Here is a 15,395-nt window from a genome sequence, read left to right on the forward strand (position 1 = left end):
TCGGCTCAATGTTACTCCCTTTACCCCTACACCAACTCCGGGTTGTAACATAATTATTTTATAATATAAAAGAAATGAAAATCTCACTTTTTACAATATGGGACCTTTAAGGAGAAGTTTCAGTCGGTTGCAATCTGCAACCTCACCGCTAGATGGCGCCAAATCCTGCACACTGTACCTTTAAGGGAAAAATCTAAATATCATTTTGTTTTTATCCAGAAGTGAAAATTTCAAAAAAATATATATATTTCTAAGAGTCGATGAATTTTTTTTTATCACATACAACAATCTGAATAAGTGACAACTGCACACAAAGTTATGACAAATGCTTTGAGCTTTAATTGGTTGATTTTAAGAGGTTACATAGTAGTAAACATACTGGTTACACACGTGAAATTTTGATGAAATCATCCACTCGAGCCACACATGCGTTTCACATCTCACCTTCCATCCTGTCAAAACTTCCTTAAAAAATAATTTAAAAAAAAGCTCACACCCTGCAGTTTGAGTCTCCACAGCATCACGGAGAGCAAGCTCACACATTCTCATCATCATCACTACCATCATCATCATTGTCAACATCCCGTAGTCCACAGCAGCACAACCCTTCAATCTTCTTCACTCAGTCTGGAATACTTGAAATAGTCATTAGTCCGGGGGTTAAGACCCCCCTGTGTTAGGCCAACCCGGTGAGAGTTCACATCTAGCACCACAGGAGCTTGGATAAGTAACTGGCTTGGTGAAAACAGAGTCCGTCATCTGCTGCTCTCATGGCGCCTGCAAAAATCCTCTCCGAATGTCGATGAGTTTTTTGGTGGTGCTTTTTTCAGTTTTATTATTATTATAAGAACTTGGAAGGAACCGAAAGAGTACATTATTTCTTCCTCATTTAAATCAAGTAACACGAGTACTTCAAGTAGAGTATGGAGTATGCATATCTTACATCCCAGCCAGGTAATCTCGCCACGCCAAGCGGGGGGGAAATACATCTGAATGCCCATGAAAACAAGTCAAAATGATAACAAAGACGTGCTACAGTAACATAATAAATCAAACTAAATGTAGAAAACATGAAAATAAATGTTAGTTAACAGCAGAATAAAAGAAAATGAAAATGAATGAATAGAATTAGTGCATTATTATTACATTTTAATATCGACTACATGGAGCATGTAGCAACATACCAACTGCATGAAAAAAGAAAAAATAACTTGTATTCTCTTGTTTTTTACCGTAGCACTGAAACACTCAAGACACCCACACGTGAAGCTCAAAAATGTATCAAGAACGTCCAGCCCAGTCGCACAGCGGCTCGGGAAATAGTCACAAAATATATGTATTGATTCGTGTACATAGACTCGAATTTCAGATTTGTTTCGTGATGGTCAGCACGAAATCAATTCGTATGTAATCCACGTAATTGTGATCCGGGAAGTATAAAGAGTGGCGAACGGATGAGGTCAAGGTTGGATGGGTGGCTAAAAAGACACTGGACTTTTGCCCAGGAGACCGCTGTTTGTGTCCTGTGTGATTCCAGAAGTCAGTGTTGATTTATTTATCACGTAACTTCCGTAATTAGGTAACGTCACTTGCGTAGTTATTTAACTTAAACTCTGACATATTTGTTACGTAACTTCCGTATTTAACTAACGCCAGTTAAGTAGTTATTTGACCTAAAACGTTGAATTAGTTACCATTTAACTTCCGTACTAAAGTAACGCCACTTCCGTAGTTGTTTTAACTTAAATGTTGGGTTATTTATCACGTAACCACCGTATTTAAGAGAGCCACTTCCGCAGTTATTTTAACTTAAACGTTTACTTATTTGTCACGTAACTTTGGTATTTAACTAACGCCACTTGCGTAGTTATTGTACCTTGAACTTGACTTAGTTACCACTTAACTTCGTACTTAAATAACGCCACTTCTGTAGTTATTTTAACTTAAACACTGACTTATTTGTCACGTAACTTCCATTCTTAAATAACGCCACTTCCGCAGTTGTTTTAACTTAAACGTTGAGTTATTTGTTACCTAACTTCTGTATTTAAGTTATGCCACTTCCGCAGTTATTTTAATCCAACATTGATTTATTTGTCACGTAACTCCCATTCTTAAGTAAAACCACTTCCGTAGTTATTTTAACTTAAACGTTGACTGATTTGTCACGTAACTTCCGTACTTAAGTAACGCCACTTGTGTACTTATTTTAAATTAAACATTGACTTATTAACCACGTAACTTCCATACTTCAGTAACGCCAGTTCCGTAGTTATTTTAACTTAAAAGTTGACTTGTTTGTCACATAACTTTTGTGTTGAAGTTACAGCACTTCTGGAGTTATTTTAACCCAAACCACAATCTTTTCCTAGACCTAACTTAGTAGTTTTGTTGCCAAACCTAACCAAGTTGATCTATTCCTAAACCTGACTAAGTAATTTTATTTTGAAAAGACTGGGATGGAAATTGACTTGTATATTACGTGTTGCTGGACATTCGCAGGAATAAGCACGAAAGTCGCGCTGAGCGTCATGAAAAAAAAAAGGGAAAGTTGTGTTTATGTACACAAAATCAAATAGATTCAATTTTGTGACTATTTCATGAACTGCCGTGAGACTGTGTTGGAACACTTTATCAGCACTACATTTGTTGAGGCAAACAGGGCTAGCTAGCAGAGATCTGAATGTGCACACTGGTAGAAGTATTTATTGTATACTGTCCATGAGTCCAACAGTGGCAGAGCTTCCAAAGCGACGTATCTAAAACCGTTTTAGATATATGGCTTTGGTTCCAGAGAAGCGGGCAGGGGGCGGTAAACACTGCACCCTTTCCTGTCCAGTTCATTGTTAGTTTTGGACCATTTGTCCAAAAGCAAACAGTTCAAAGGCAAAGCCATATATCATCATATTAGATTAGGTCCAGTATTGTAATATTGGATTATTTTAATCCAGTATTTTTGATATATGGCTTTGGTTCCAGAGCAGCAGGTCTGCCCTCTAATCTAACACTGCTCTCTGCTGGTCTGGCACAGTGGTTACAAGCTATAATGACCCACAGATGATCTGTGCTCCAGGTACAGGCAACTGGAGGGGGGTGGAAAGAAAAAAAATGAGGGATCTGCTCAGGCACATGACTTACGGGTCAGTTCATACCTGGGCAAATATATCTGTGAATGTGGTTTACAAGAAACCCCCTAGAATAATGCCAGTGTCATTTAGAGTTATAGCTTATTTACTATTGTCTGTGTGTAGTTTCCTTTCTTGCAATCATTTAGCAAAGTGTTAAATGAGATTTTTTTTAAAACACTGAAATCACGTTAAAGGCAAGGGATGCCAAAATGATTGGCATGACCGATGGAAAAAAAACACCGGAATTACCCTTTAGAAGTGAAGGCATTGGCCAGTTAAGATAAAGAAAGTGCGTTTTATGTTTTTTTTTTCCATGTTGTCAGCTTCTTTTCAAACCAGCTTTTTCTCTGTTGGGAAGCCTCATTCGTTCTGCTCCCAATACCCTCTTAATACCACCTTAAACAAGGCTGAACATACTTGAGAAAAGTGAAAAAGGTTCTCCCTGGTGCGACCCTCGGAACGCTTTAATTACATTGAACGTTGACCCTGTATCATAGTAGAGGATGTTTTGAAGGAGTAATAGTGTATACACACAAGACAATTGAGGAAGATAAGAGGAGTACCAGTAAAAGAATAGTCATCAACACCTAGCTTGAATCATGTGACAACGTGACATGACGAGACAGACTCTAATCAGATCAAATAGCTTCATCTGAACAACGCCAGATCTGAGTCATCCCTCCCACGGAGACGCTCCTTTCTATTCTTGTGCCAATTCTCATATCTGTGTGTTTTCTTCTTCCTCCTTCCTCCTCCACTACAACAGGTCAGGGAGGTGGCTGTAGACCGAGTCCAGCAGAGTCTGGCTGGCCTCCTGACTCTTGACTCCCGCGATCTCAAACAGCTGGTCCAGCCGGTCCTCGGCGGCCGGGATCTCCTCGATGACGTGCAGCTCTTCGGGGTTCAGGATGTGCAGCATGTCGTCGAAGATGGGCTGCAGGTCGCACGGGTCCAGGCGCACCTGCCGGAGCACGGTGTCTTTCTTCTCTGGAAAGGGAGACGGAGAGGGTAAAACAGTCATTATATATAAAAGGACTGTATGTAACTTTTTCAATTCAATTCAATTCAATTTAATTTTATATAACGTCAAATCATAACAGGGGGGACAGTTTTACACGTATAAACAGGTTGTAACCTAACCTAAAAAATGAGACCCTCCGTGACTTTCTGGATTTCCTCTATCAGCCTGTAGGCTACTTTTAATGTGAAGAACCCAGGCCCCGTTTTTCCGGGCAAAGCCAACTGATGTGACGTCATGCGCGCTCGCAAGTGCCTTATTTTCAGCTCCAGTGTGCAACTATAGCCAACGTTCGGTTAGAAACAAACAACGAACATTCAGGTCCTTTCCCTGAGCTAAAAAGAGAGTGATTATTGCCATCAAGTGGCACAAAATAAATCTGTTAATGCAGTTTAAGGATCTGTACGGAGCCCCCCTAAACCCTTAGGAGAACATTTGTATTATCTCGTTCCCTCGAGTTACTTCATAGAGCACTTCTTCCAATCATTCCTGACTGTCCACACATTGCTGATATACAGAGCCCCCCTAGATGATGTACTTTGGTAAAGTTGGAAAGATATTGACAGATTCAAACTTCCCGGATCAATAACTCATAACAGAAACATTGTTAAAACACCAACGAGGACTCTTTGTAACCGTAGTAAGGTAGACAACGAGCTACAACCTCATTTCAATCAACACATAACACATTACATTGGTCTCTATGTGCAGCCAGCTGAGAGACGAGTGGTCAGGGACCGTCTACAAAGTGCAACGCGGAAGAGAGAAAAATATTCAATAACTTCAGTATTATGCAGTGTAGTACCACCAAAATCACTTCACACATCAATGATCTCCTCATAGTTGTACTACAACACTTAGTTTGGAAAAATATGATTTTGCATAATTCTTTAGAATTTTTAATGGGAAAAATATTCAATAACTTCAGTATTATGCAGTGTAGTACCACCAAAATCACTTCACACATCAATGGTCTCTTCCTGAATATACTTATTAAACTAATTAAGACATTTTGATGGCAATATACTTCATATAAGTGAAGTTATTGAATATGTTTCTCTTTTCGGCGTTGCCTTTGTAGACGGTCCCTGACTACTCGTCTCACAGCCGGCTGCACATAGAGACCAATGTTGCGTTATGTGTCATTTAAATTGAGGTTGTAGCTCGTTGTCTACCTTACTACGGTTAGAAAGAGCCGTCGTTTGTGTTTTAACAACGTTTGGGTTATGAGTTATTGATCTAGGAAGTTTGAATCTGTCAATATCTTTCCAACTTTACTGAAGTACATCATCTAGGGGGGCTCCATACATCAGCAATATGTGGACTGTCAGGACCGATTGGAGGAAGTGCTCTATGAAGTAACTCCAGGGAACGAGATACTGACTCGAGGGAACGAGTTAATAAGAAATTTCTCCTAGGGGTCTAGGGGGGCTCCATACAGATCTGTAACAAACTTGCGCATTTAAAAAAAAATAATTTACAGCAATTCAGATGTGATCAATCTGAACAGTGGATTACCTGCCTGTCCAAGAGCAAGCAGCCTTTACAGTGCTGGCCTTTGACTGAACAAACAAGCGGCTGATGTCCAAAAAGAAGGAAGCTATTTTAGCTTGTTAGCTCCTTTGTCGGACTATAAACTGCTCTAGTTTGCTGACAGTTATGACGAAGGAGCGGATGGTATGAATATGTCTTATGAATAAAACTTACGTTAGTGATCGGGCTAACAAACTTGCTAACTGACAGTTAGCAAACAGTTCAGATATGTGTAGAAAGTTAATTATCATTGTTAATAGTTGACAGGAACTAGTAGTAGTTAATAAACAATAAATATATCTAATTATCAGTCCAATAAACCCCAGTTAACTGTCACAGATCATTGAAATCTACAGGGATCTTCAAAGTAAAACACGCTGGCATTATAAAAAATCTAAAAAAAATGCAGTTTTCTTTTATCATGAATTAAAATAAGCCATTATTGCTAATACAATAGTAGAAGTGAGGAAAACTTGGAAAATGGTTTTCATTTTGCAACAATACCCAGAGTGACCACATGAGGGCAGTCAGCACCCACACATCCATGTTTGATGTGAGTGTCCCATCATTTTCAATAAGTGTGAGACACTTTAGTGAGTGAATAATTTGCTAGGCGTGTGAGGAATGTGAATATGCTGATACCAACAAACCAGAGTCTCTCCTCAGAGTTTGACCGGCTTTAAATGTCATGAGTACTCTTGAATAACCGACATTGATCACAAAAATAATATAAAACGGTTGCTATATCGTGACAGTAGTACATGAAACAGGTAACCTGAAAAAAATGATGTGTCTCTGTGCTCCTAACGGCATCTGCAAGATTTTACAGACCGGAGGAAAACAAGCAGTCAGAGCTGATCTGAGGTCTGCTGTCCAGCTGCCGTCTATGAGAGCCAGCTGTAAATCACTCGCGACCTCCGACCAAACGGTCAAACTAGGCAGCGCTGATCAAATATGAATCACTATTCTGTTACGTTAATGTCTATTTCTCTCCTCAAATGTTTTCAGAATCATCTTGTAGTGCACGGTTTAGCTGTAAAATGAGAAAGTTTGTGACGCCGCCGCCATTGTAAAATCTAGTTGAAGAAACGCCAAGTTCCGGAAGCACAGCCAATAGGTCAACGTCACGGGCTAAATTTTCTAAAGCCTGAAAACAGAGCTATGAGGAGATGCAGAAGTCTAGTTTTCTCTCAGAGGACTTGAATTACAATATGCTGAAAGGTTATTATGGAATTTTTTCCCTATGACGCCAAAAATATACTGCCTACTGCAGCTTTAAGCAAGACCTTAATGTGAAAACACAGGTGTCCCTATCAGACTAACACTCAGTGAAGATGTAAAAAAGAAGACTGGCCTGGTTGGGAAACTATGGTACCGGTATTTATGTTAGTCAAATTCAGTTGCATTGATCTGCCAGTTGGGGGCACCGACATACAAAATATTGACCCAATGTGAACCATTTTAAATATTTAAATAAAAATGAGGGCTGTCAATCGATTCAAATATTTAATCGCGATTAATCACAAATAAATCACACATTTTTTTCTGTTCAAAATGTACCTTAAAGGGAGATTTGTCAAGTATTTAATACTTTTATCAACATGGGAGTGGGCAAACGTGCTTGCTTTATGCAAAAGTATGTATATATTTACTATTGGAAATCAATTAACAACACAAAACAATGACAGATATTGTTCAGAAACCCTCACAGGTACTGCATTTAGCATTAAAACAATATGCTCAAATCATAACATGGCAAACTGCAGCCCAACAGGCAACAACAGCTGTCAGTGTGTCAGTGTGCTGACTTGACTATGACTTGCCCCAAACTGCATGTGATTATCATAAAGTGGGCATGTCTGTAAAGGGGTGACTCGTGGGTACCCATAGAACCCATTTACATTCACTGATCTGGAGGTCAGAGGTCAAGGGGCCCCTTTGAAAATGGCCATGGCAGTTTTTCCTCGCCAAAATTTAGTGCAAGTCAAGTTTGGAGCTAGTACGGCATGGTTGGTACTGATGGAATCCTTAGGTTTTTTTAGTCTCATATGATGCCAGTATCTTCACTCTAGCTTTAAAACTGAGCCTGCTACAACCTAAAAATCGCAAGTTGCGTTAATGTGCTAAATAAATTTGTGGCCTTAAAACGAATTTGCGTTGCGGGCTTTATGACCTATTCTTCAGCCAGCCACTAGGGGGCAATCCAGATGTTTTGGCTTCACTTACACTACGCTGACAGCGCAAAGACTCCCCGTGGTTTCTGGGCACTGACGCTAACTTCCCCGGCTAACACGCTCACCTTTGGTAATGAAGGAGCCGTTCCTGCTGAGGGCGGAGTCTTTGCTGGAGGTGGAGTCGCAGCGTAGCAGGGGCTCCGATTCGTCGGGGAAGAAGCCCTTGGTGCGGTCCACCGGCGACTGCTCCACGCCTGTGACGCTGGCCCCGCCCACGCTACCGCCGCTGTTGCTACCGCCGCTGTTGCTGCCGCTGCCGACGCTGCCGGGGGACTCGAGCGGCTTGTGGATGGGACTGAGGCTTTGGCTTACATTCACTGAGGTCATCAGCTGGTTGATGTCAAACTGTAGATAGAAACAGAGAGAGCGGAGGAGGAGGGAGAGGAAAAGTAGAGGGAGAAGAAGAGGAGAAAAACATGAGTGTGTGACAAACTGACGCTTAAACACACAGATACACAGGCTAGTATTCTGACCCAGCTGCAGTATTTGGACGCGTTGGGAGTGAGACTCGGGTTGGTATTTGCTGCCTATGGAGCACACAAGCTCCTTTATCACTCCATCTCGCTCATTCCCAACTCTCTTTCCCCTCATTATTTCTCTCCATCCTCACATACATCAGACCGGCACAAAAGGGTACTTTGCAAAAAAAGTCGAGGCCCCGCCCCCTTTTGTGGGATGGAAAACCCCAAATTTGACGTATGTTTGGATTGTAATTTTGTAGTTTGTACGTATTAATCTCTTGTTAAACAAACGTTTGTTTTATACAAATGTACTGTACGTCTAATAATTATTTTGCGACCTCGCCTGAAACTGAGCGTTCGCGATACTTTAATAAATGAAGGTTGATCGCCGCCACGTCCCTTCAGTCTTCCGCCGTCCAACACAGTGGCCGGATATTACTTAAAGACTTGAAACTTGACTTGGACTTGTGCGCATCTCTGCTTTTTAGTTCATGAAAGTATACTTTGTATACTTTAAATTATAGTACTCAGCCAGTGATTTCATAAAGAGACTTGCTCCTTTGACTTGATGATTTCTGATAAGATTAAAAAAAAAATTATAAAATGTGTTGTTTTCGTATGCCTCTACTGTGAAAAACTTGATGAATTGAAGTAAATTAATATCAAAACATCCTTTTACAAACACACTTTCATAGCCTACTCTATCAAAAAGTGAGCACAAACCAAGTATTCTTTTCTATAGGCCTATAAGGCATGAATACTTAATTATACTTTTCTTAAGTATGTGTTGATCAAAAGATTAAGTAAGAACCTGTAAGTAGGCCTAGAAGCCAAATATACTTAGACTTTTAAGTATACTTGTCAGTATAAGTATATCTCTGATAAGTACATAAAAAGTAAACTAAAAGTATACTCTTATTTTAAGTTCAAAAGAAGTATGCTATATACTAATGAATAAACATCTTTTTGGTAAGGGTATCCAGACTTCTGTATATGGCTAAGTGTTGTCTGTAAATAACCAACGTGTTGATAATCAACTGTTTGATCTAAAGGCTGAGATTTAGTTTGAGACGACAGTCTGATGCTGCCATAACGTTAATGTATGACTGTATTACTGCAGCGGCCTCCCACTCAAGCTAACATTAGATAGCCATGCTAGTCACCGTCACCAGTATCATTTAGCCATTTACCACCCTGATAGTGAATATTCACATATCGTATGAGCCTCAGATCTCAGTGTGAAAGCCTCGGTTATCATTTATCATTTTCTCTCCTGTGACGGCGAGTTTCTTTCCCCCAAAAGGGAGCGCAGCCTCGGAGAGGATGCAATGCTGGTCTAGTCTATAGCTTGGAGCCATAAAGCCATGCTGGTGTGGTCTATAGTTTGGAGCAATAAAGACCATGCTGGTCTGGTCTATAGCTTGGAGCCATAAAGACCATGCTGGTCTGGTCTATAGCTTGGAGCCATTAAGACCATGCTGGTCTGGTCTATAGCTTGGAGCCATAAAGACCATGCTGGTCTGGTCTATAGCTTGGAGCCATAAAGCCATGCTGGTGTGGTCTATAGTTTGGAGCAATAAAGACCATGCTGGTCTGGTCTATAGCTTGGAGCCATAAAGCCATGCTGGTCTGGTCTATAGCTTGGAGCCATAAAGCCATGCTGGTCTGGTCTATAGCTTGGAGCCATAAAGACCATGCTGGTCTGGTCTATAGCTTGGAGCCATAAAGACCATGCTGGTCTGGTCTATAGCTTGGAGCCATAAAGCCATGCTGGTCTGGTCTATAGCTTGGAGCCATAAAGACCTTCTATTAGATCTTTTTTAGGACACAGCAGGGGAACAAATCAGAGATCAGCGTTTTTGGATTTATTGTTGGTGCAACCAACTACACAGCAACTCTTCAGCATAGCGTTGTTACTGTAACCGGTTTGTTTAAAATAGAAGTTTGGAGACTACTTCTTCTGTTTACTCTGTTACCGTCTACGAGGGACACAGGATTGTTTCCCCCACCCCAAAAGGGTCATGAGAGCCTACTCTGGATGACGTATTGCCGGTCTGATGTATTGGACCTATTAAATTCTCACCCTTTTTTTTGCATTTAAAAAATTGCTCCCATTCTTTTTTCTTCATGTCATTTAATTTCTTTGTTCCCCTCTTGGTTCGTTCACCTTTTTATAGCTCTACATCCTTTCATATTTGTCTCTTCATCTATTTTACACTTCCAATTCATCCTCTTTCTTTCTAGTTAAACCTTTGCTTCATCACCGTTTCTGTCTCTCTTTTTCTTCCATATTTGCCTCCTTCTCTATAACCAATCCTTGCTCCAATCCTTTTTCCATCTCTTGATTCTTTCTCCCTCAGCTTTTCGTCCCTTTCTGTTCCCTCTTCATCTTTTTCTCTCTCTGTGTCCCACAGTTTCTCTCCCCTATCGCTTCATCTTCCCCTGTCTGACTCTCTCTCTCTCTCTCTCTCTCTCTCTCTCTCTCTCTCTCTCTCTCTCCTTCCTCCATCGTTGCAGAGCCCCCCTCCTCTCCCCTGTCTCTCTTTGGTGTGGTAATGAACCTGTGGTTTGAACCAGTAGTGACTGGTTTGGGGGGGATGAGATCATGAGAGCACGTCTTGTTTTTCACAGTGGTGAGCCCAGTCTGGCCTAAAGGTCACAGTAGCAGAGAGAGGTCATTTCATTGGAAAATGGAAATTGGAGCTGGGGGGGGGGGGGGGGTCGGGGAGGGGACTAGACAGAACAACCGTCAAACAAACAGACAAATGTTCTTTTCTTTTGATGAAAATCCATTTTCATGCAGCTGTGGATTCAATCTGTTGTGATGGATTTCTGCTCTGTTCACTATCAGGCCTGACGAACGAGCTCCAACAGGACATGACATAGAAAACACCAGCGCTGTTCTCTTTCTCTGGTGTTTTTTTCTTTCTCTATTCCATAATGTCTGGGTCACTGGGCTGCCAGCCTGACACAACTTACGTGATGCTGACAGAACAAACACACTCTGTCTCGCTCACAAAGGCGTGCATACATACATGCACGCAGACACGTACGCACACCATGACAAAGATATGCTGACTTTCACACAGCAGCAGATGTGACTGGAACAAATGTTTTTTTTAAGAGCTGATGTGGGAGAGGGGGAGAAAAAACACAGACCCCCATGAGGGATGACAAATTTAGCAGCCTCAGGGGACAGGAAGTCAGTGGAAACGTAAAACAAATCCAAAATTATATAATCTGATATTGAATTTTGCGGCACAGATTTAAACTCATTGCGATTGCTGGTTCTCTGCAACTTTGGCTCAAAAAAAAAGAAAAAAATCTATTTAATTTCATAATCATGGGAAAAGGATGATAATGCCAGAAAACGTTGACCAAGTCTGCTTGCGCCCAAACTCGGAACCAGTCGGCTAACGGTCTGACAATAATAGAGATGTTCCCGTACCATTTTTTTCCTTCCTGACACAGATTCTGATACCCGAACTTGCAGATTCGGCCGATACCAAGTACCATTCATTTGGAGCACCCATCAACCACAACGATCAGTTTAAACATCAAGAAATTAAGTTGAATGAAGCAAATGTTGCCAAATAAATCAATGTTTAAGTTAAAACAATTACGAAAGTGTTGTTATTTAAGTACGGAAGTTACTATGTAACAAATAAATCAACGTTTAAGTTAAAATAACTACAGTGTGTATGTACTTAAGTACAAACGTTACATGACAAATAAGTCAATGTTTAAGTTAAAATAGCTACGGAGGGGGCGTTACTTAAATACGGAAGTTACGTAACAAATAAGTCAATGTTTAAGTTAAAATAACTACGGAAGTTGCATTATTTAAGTACGGAAGTTAAGTAACAAATAAGTCAATGTTTAACTTATAATAACTACGGATCTGGCGTTACTTAAATACGGAAGTTACGTGACAAATAAGTCAATGTTTAAGTTAAAATAACTACCCAAGTGGCGTTGTTTAAGTACTGAAGTTATGTGACAAATAAGTCAACGTTTAAGTTAAAGTAACTACGGAAGTGGCGTTACTTAAGTACAGAAGTTAGTCAACGCTAACTTTTGATTTCATACGGGACACAAACGGCGGTCTCCTTGGTGAAAGCTCTGTGTTTTTACGTCACAATTACGTGGGTTACAGTATATACAAATTATAGTGCATTACTTTTAAGTAGAGCTACGAACAGCCTGCAGGGATACACGTTGTAATCATTACCATACAACAGTTGACGCCGTCAGTGACAAACATTAAGAAAAGCCTTGTCCCCTTCTGCCCACCCAGGTAGAGAGCACTTTGCGTTATGTCTGCCACTATGTCTGAGAGCTTCTCAAACCACATGGAATCTGGTTTCCTAGTGCTGGCAGCCTTGAACGGCTCAGAGCTGAGCTACCGAGGACGGAGCTGGAGGCGCAGGGGTCACTGCGAGGAAGAACAGTACTGCTGTTCCAGAAAGCTCCCAGGCTGCTGTGTGTGTGTGTGTGTGAGAGAAAAGGATCAGGCAGAGCAGTTGCTGACTACTCCTGTCAGCACAACACAAGGCCCTGCTGGGGACAGGGACTTAGATGCACACACACTAGGCACACAGCCCAATACTTATATGTACACACACATACAGACCGAGCCAGCTAGCCTCACTGGCAGACTGCTGCAGTATGAAGGGCACAGGGGACAGAAACACACACACACACACACACATACACTGGGGATATTTTGATTAATTAGACCAAAGATGTTAGAGCAAAGAATCTCACTCAGCTGTAATTACTCTAAACAGATGAGCTATTAACTAAGATGCAGCTGAGACGGGAACTTGTCCCAACTGTGTGTAGAGCACATACAGTAAGTAAACATTTAGGTTAAAATAACTATAGACGTACCGTTACTTAAGTACGGAGGTTACGTGACAAATAAGTCAATGTTTAAGTTAAAATAACTACCAAAGTGGCGTTACTTAAGTACGGAACAGATGAGCTATTAACTAAGATGCAGCTAAAACGGGAACTTGGCCCAACTGTGTGTAGAGCACAGCCTCAAACTCTACGTCATGGCACGTTCAGCCACTTTACCACTTACTCATCTATGACATTTACAGTACATCATCAATGGATAAGCCTGCTCCCAGACTGCATTAAAGCATACTTAATGTCAAACACACTCACAAACACATGCACATAATCTCTCTGAATTACCTATAAAAGTATCAATGCAGTTTCTGGGAATTTTTTTTGGGCCTTTTCTCCGGTAAAGTAATGGATGTGGTTTCATTTTATCATCTTAGGGGGCTCTTTATGGAAGGGACTGAAAGGCGTCTAACAGGACCTTAGTCATAAACACCCAATTATGGAAGAAATTGCACTTGATTGTGCATCATTGTGGCAGGAAGGGATGATGACTGCTGTGTGCTGTAGTTTTTTTTTTGTGCATTCCCTTTGCAGAGAAGAAGTAAAAAGCAAAGAGGAGAAAGAGGTTTATGACTTCCTGTCTGTGTGCGTCTGTCTCATGTGAATAATCTAATCATTGAAAACCAGACTCCATTTCTTTAAAAAAAAAAAAAAATACCAGCGTGGCTCTAGGTATGTCCATGTCAGTGTCTCGACCAAGCCCCCAGGAAGAGCGCCGGTCGTCGATACCAACTTTCGTAGTGGCCAAACGGCGGTACTACAACTTCCGTTTCCGTCACATGATGCCATTGAACCCAAAAATACTTTTTCCCATAGACTTACATTGGGAAAGAGACGTCTGTTACTCAGCGGATAATTTTTTTTTGAGGTAATCAACTTCTCTGTATGAACAATTAAATAGCCCTTATTTAAATCATTAGGTCCTAAAGGTTGTAAAATGCACTAATATCCGAATCCGGAGTTATTTGCCTTCCTCCGTTCATGTGAATGAGACCCAGACCGAGGCTAAAGAGAGGGCTGGGAAGACATTTAACAATGTTGCTGCTTTCCCAGAGCTCAGAAATGGTTAGAAATAATGGACTAAAACTACAAAATTAAGACCCACCTTGTAATATACTGGAATTATCTTTCAATCTGTCACAACAGGAAAAACACATCAACACAGGCTTCCCTGCAATGAATACAGTTTCTATCCATTGTAATTCTTCCACAAAGATTGGCCCGCCAGCTTCCTCACGCAGACTCATAACTCAGGAGCTGACAGCCTTCAGCTGTTGGTCATGGGCCATCTTCAAATTCCAATTAGCTGGGCACTTTGTGTTCCAAAACAGAGTGAAATTAATTTTTTGGAAGCCAGAATTCTCAGCACTTGGCCAAGTAATTGCTGAGTCATTGGTATTGACCAACAATCACATCAACGGACTGCAGCAGTGTTTTTGATTCTTTGTGCTTTAGACCAGTAAGTGTATTAGGGCGCTTACAGCTACAAAAGGATACGGGCCCTCAAATCAACAAATGTGTCAGGGCGGCTGCCCTACTAGGATGCCCCAAGTTCAAACAAGTCAGCTCTCAAAGCATCCTGGCTACAATTGGTCGACACACTTCCAGCAATTTAGACCGTATACTTGGCTCAATGTGGACTTTGAATCAACCTAAGTTCTGCTACTGCAGGATATACTGTATGATGCAATGCACTTAACAGGGTTATTTGCTTTTTGATATCATTGTACAGTAAGTACTTGCTGCAGTGTTGGAAACCCAACATGGCCGACCCAACAGCAGGGCCAATCATGTGTATCTTTATATGATTTCTTTATTTGGTCGTCTTTTGAAAAGTTCAGGCAGCCACTTCCTCTGTACATACATACGCAAGTATTGGTTCGAGGCAAAGGGCAGCTCAGAGTGCATTCACTTTATACTAACTAATGGCTTACATTGGTAATCCCATACTAGCACTATAGTTACTATAGTAACCCATGTTCCCTCTTTTAACACCAAAGTCCAACACAAACATATATGAAGAAAAGCCTGCATGCTAATACAGGCAGTAGTGATGCTCGGGTCGACCTACAACCCGCAGGAACGGGTAAACTTACAAGAAAAT

The 15,395-nt window shown here is 41.0% G+C and overlaps 1 protein-coding gene across 1 annotated transcript in view; it reads right to left on the reverse strand.

Moving 5' to 3' along the window:
- Nucleotides 1-316: 316 nt before the first annotated feature.
- Nucleotides 317-15,395, reverse strand: part of tnfrsf21 (tumor necrosis factor receptor superfamily, member 21) — a 57,487-nt gene continuing 42,408 nt past the window's right edge. The window contains exons 5-6 of the mRNA XM_074616266.1: nucleotides 7,979-8,258; nucleotides 317-4,115 (exon numbers count right to left, since the gene is read on the reverse strand). Coding sequence (XP_074472367.1) covers nucleotides 3,886-4,115; nucleotides 7,979-8,258 — 510 coding nt within the window. The 3' untranslated portion in view covers nucleotides 317-3,885. The remainder of the gene's footprint in view (nucleotides 4,116-7,978; nucleotides 8,259-15,395) is intronic.

Source organism: Sebastes fasciatus, chromosome 18 (assembly GCF_043250625.1).
Source record: "Sebastes fasciatus isolate fSebFas1 chromosome 18, fSebFas1.pri, whole genome shotgun sequence".
Lineage (NCBI taxonomy): Eukaryota > Metazoa > Chordata > Actinopteri > Perciformes > Sebastidae > Sebastes > Sebastes fasciatus.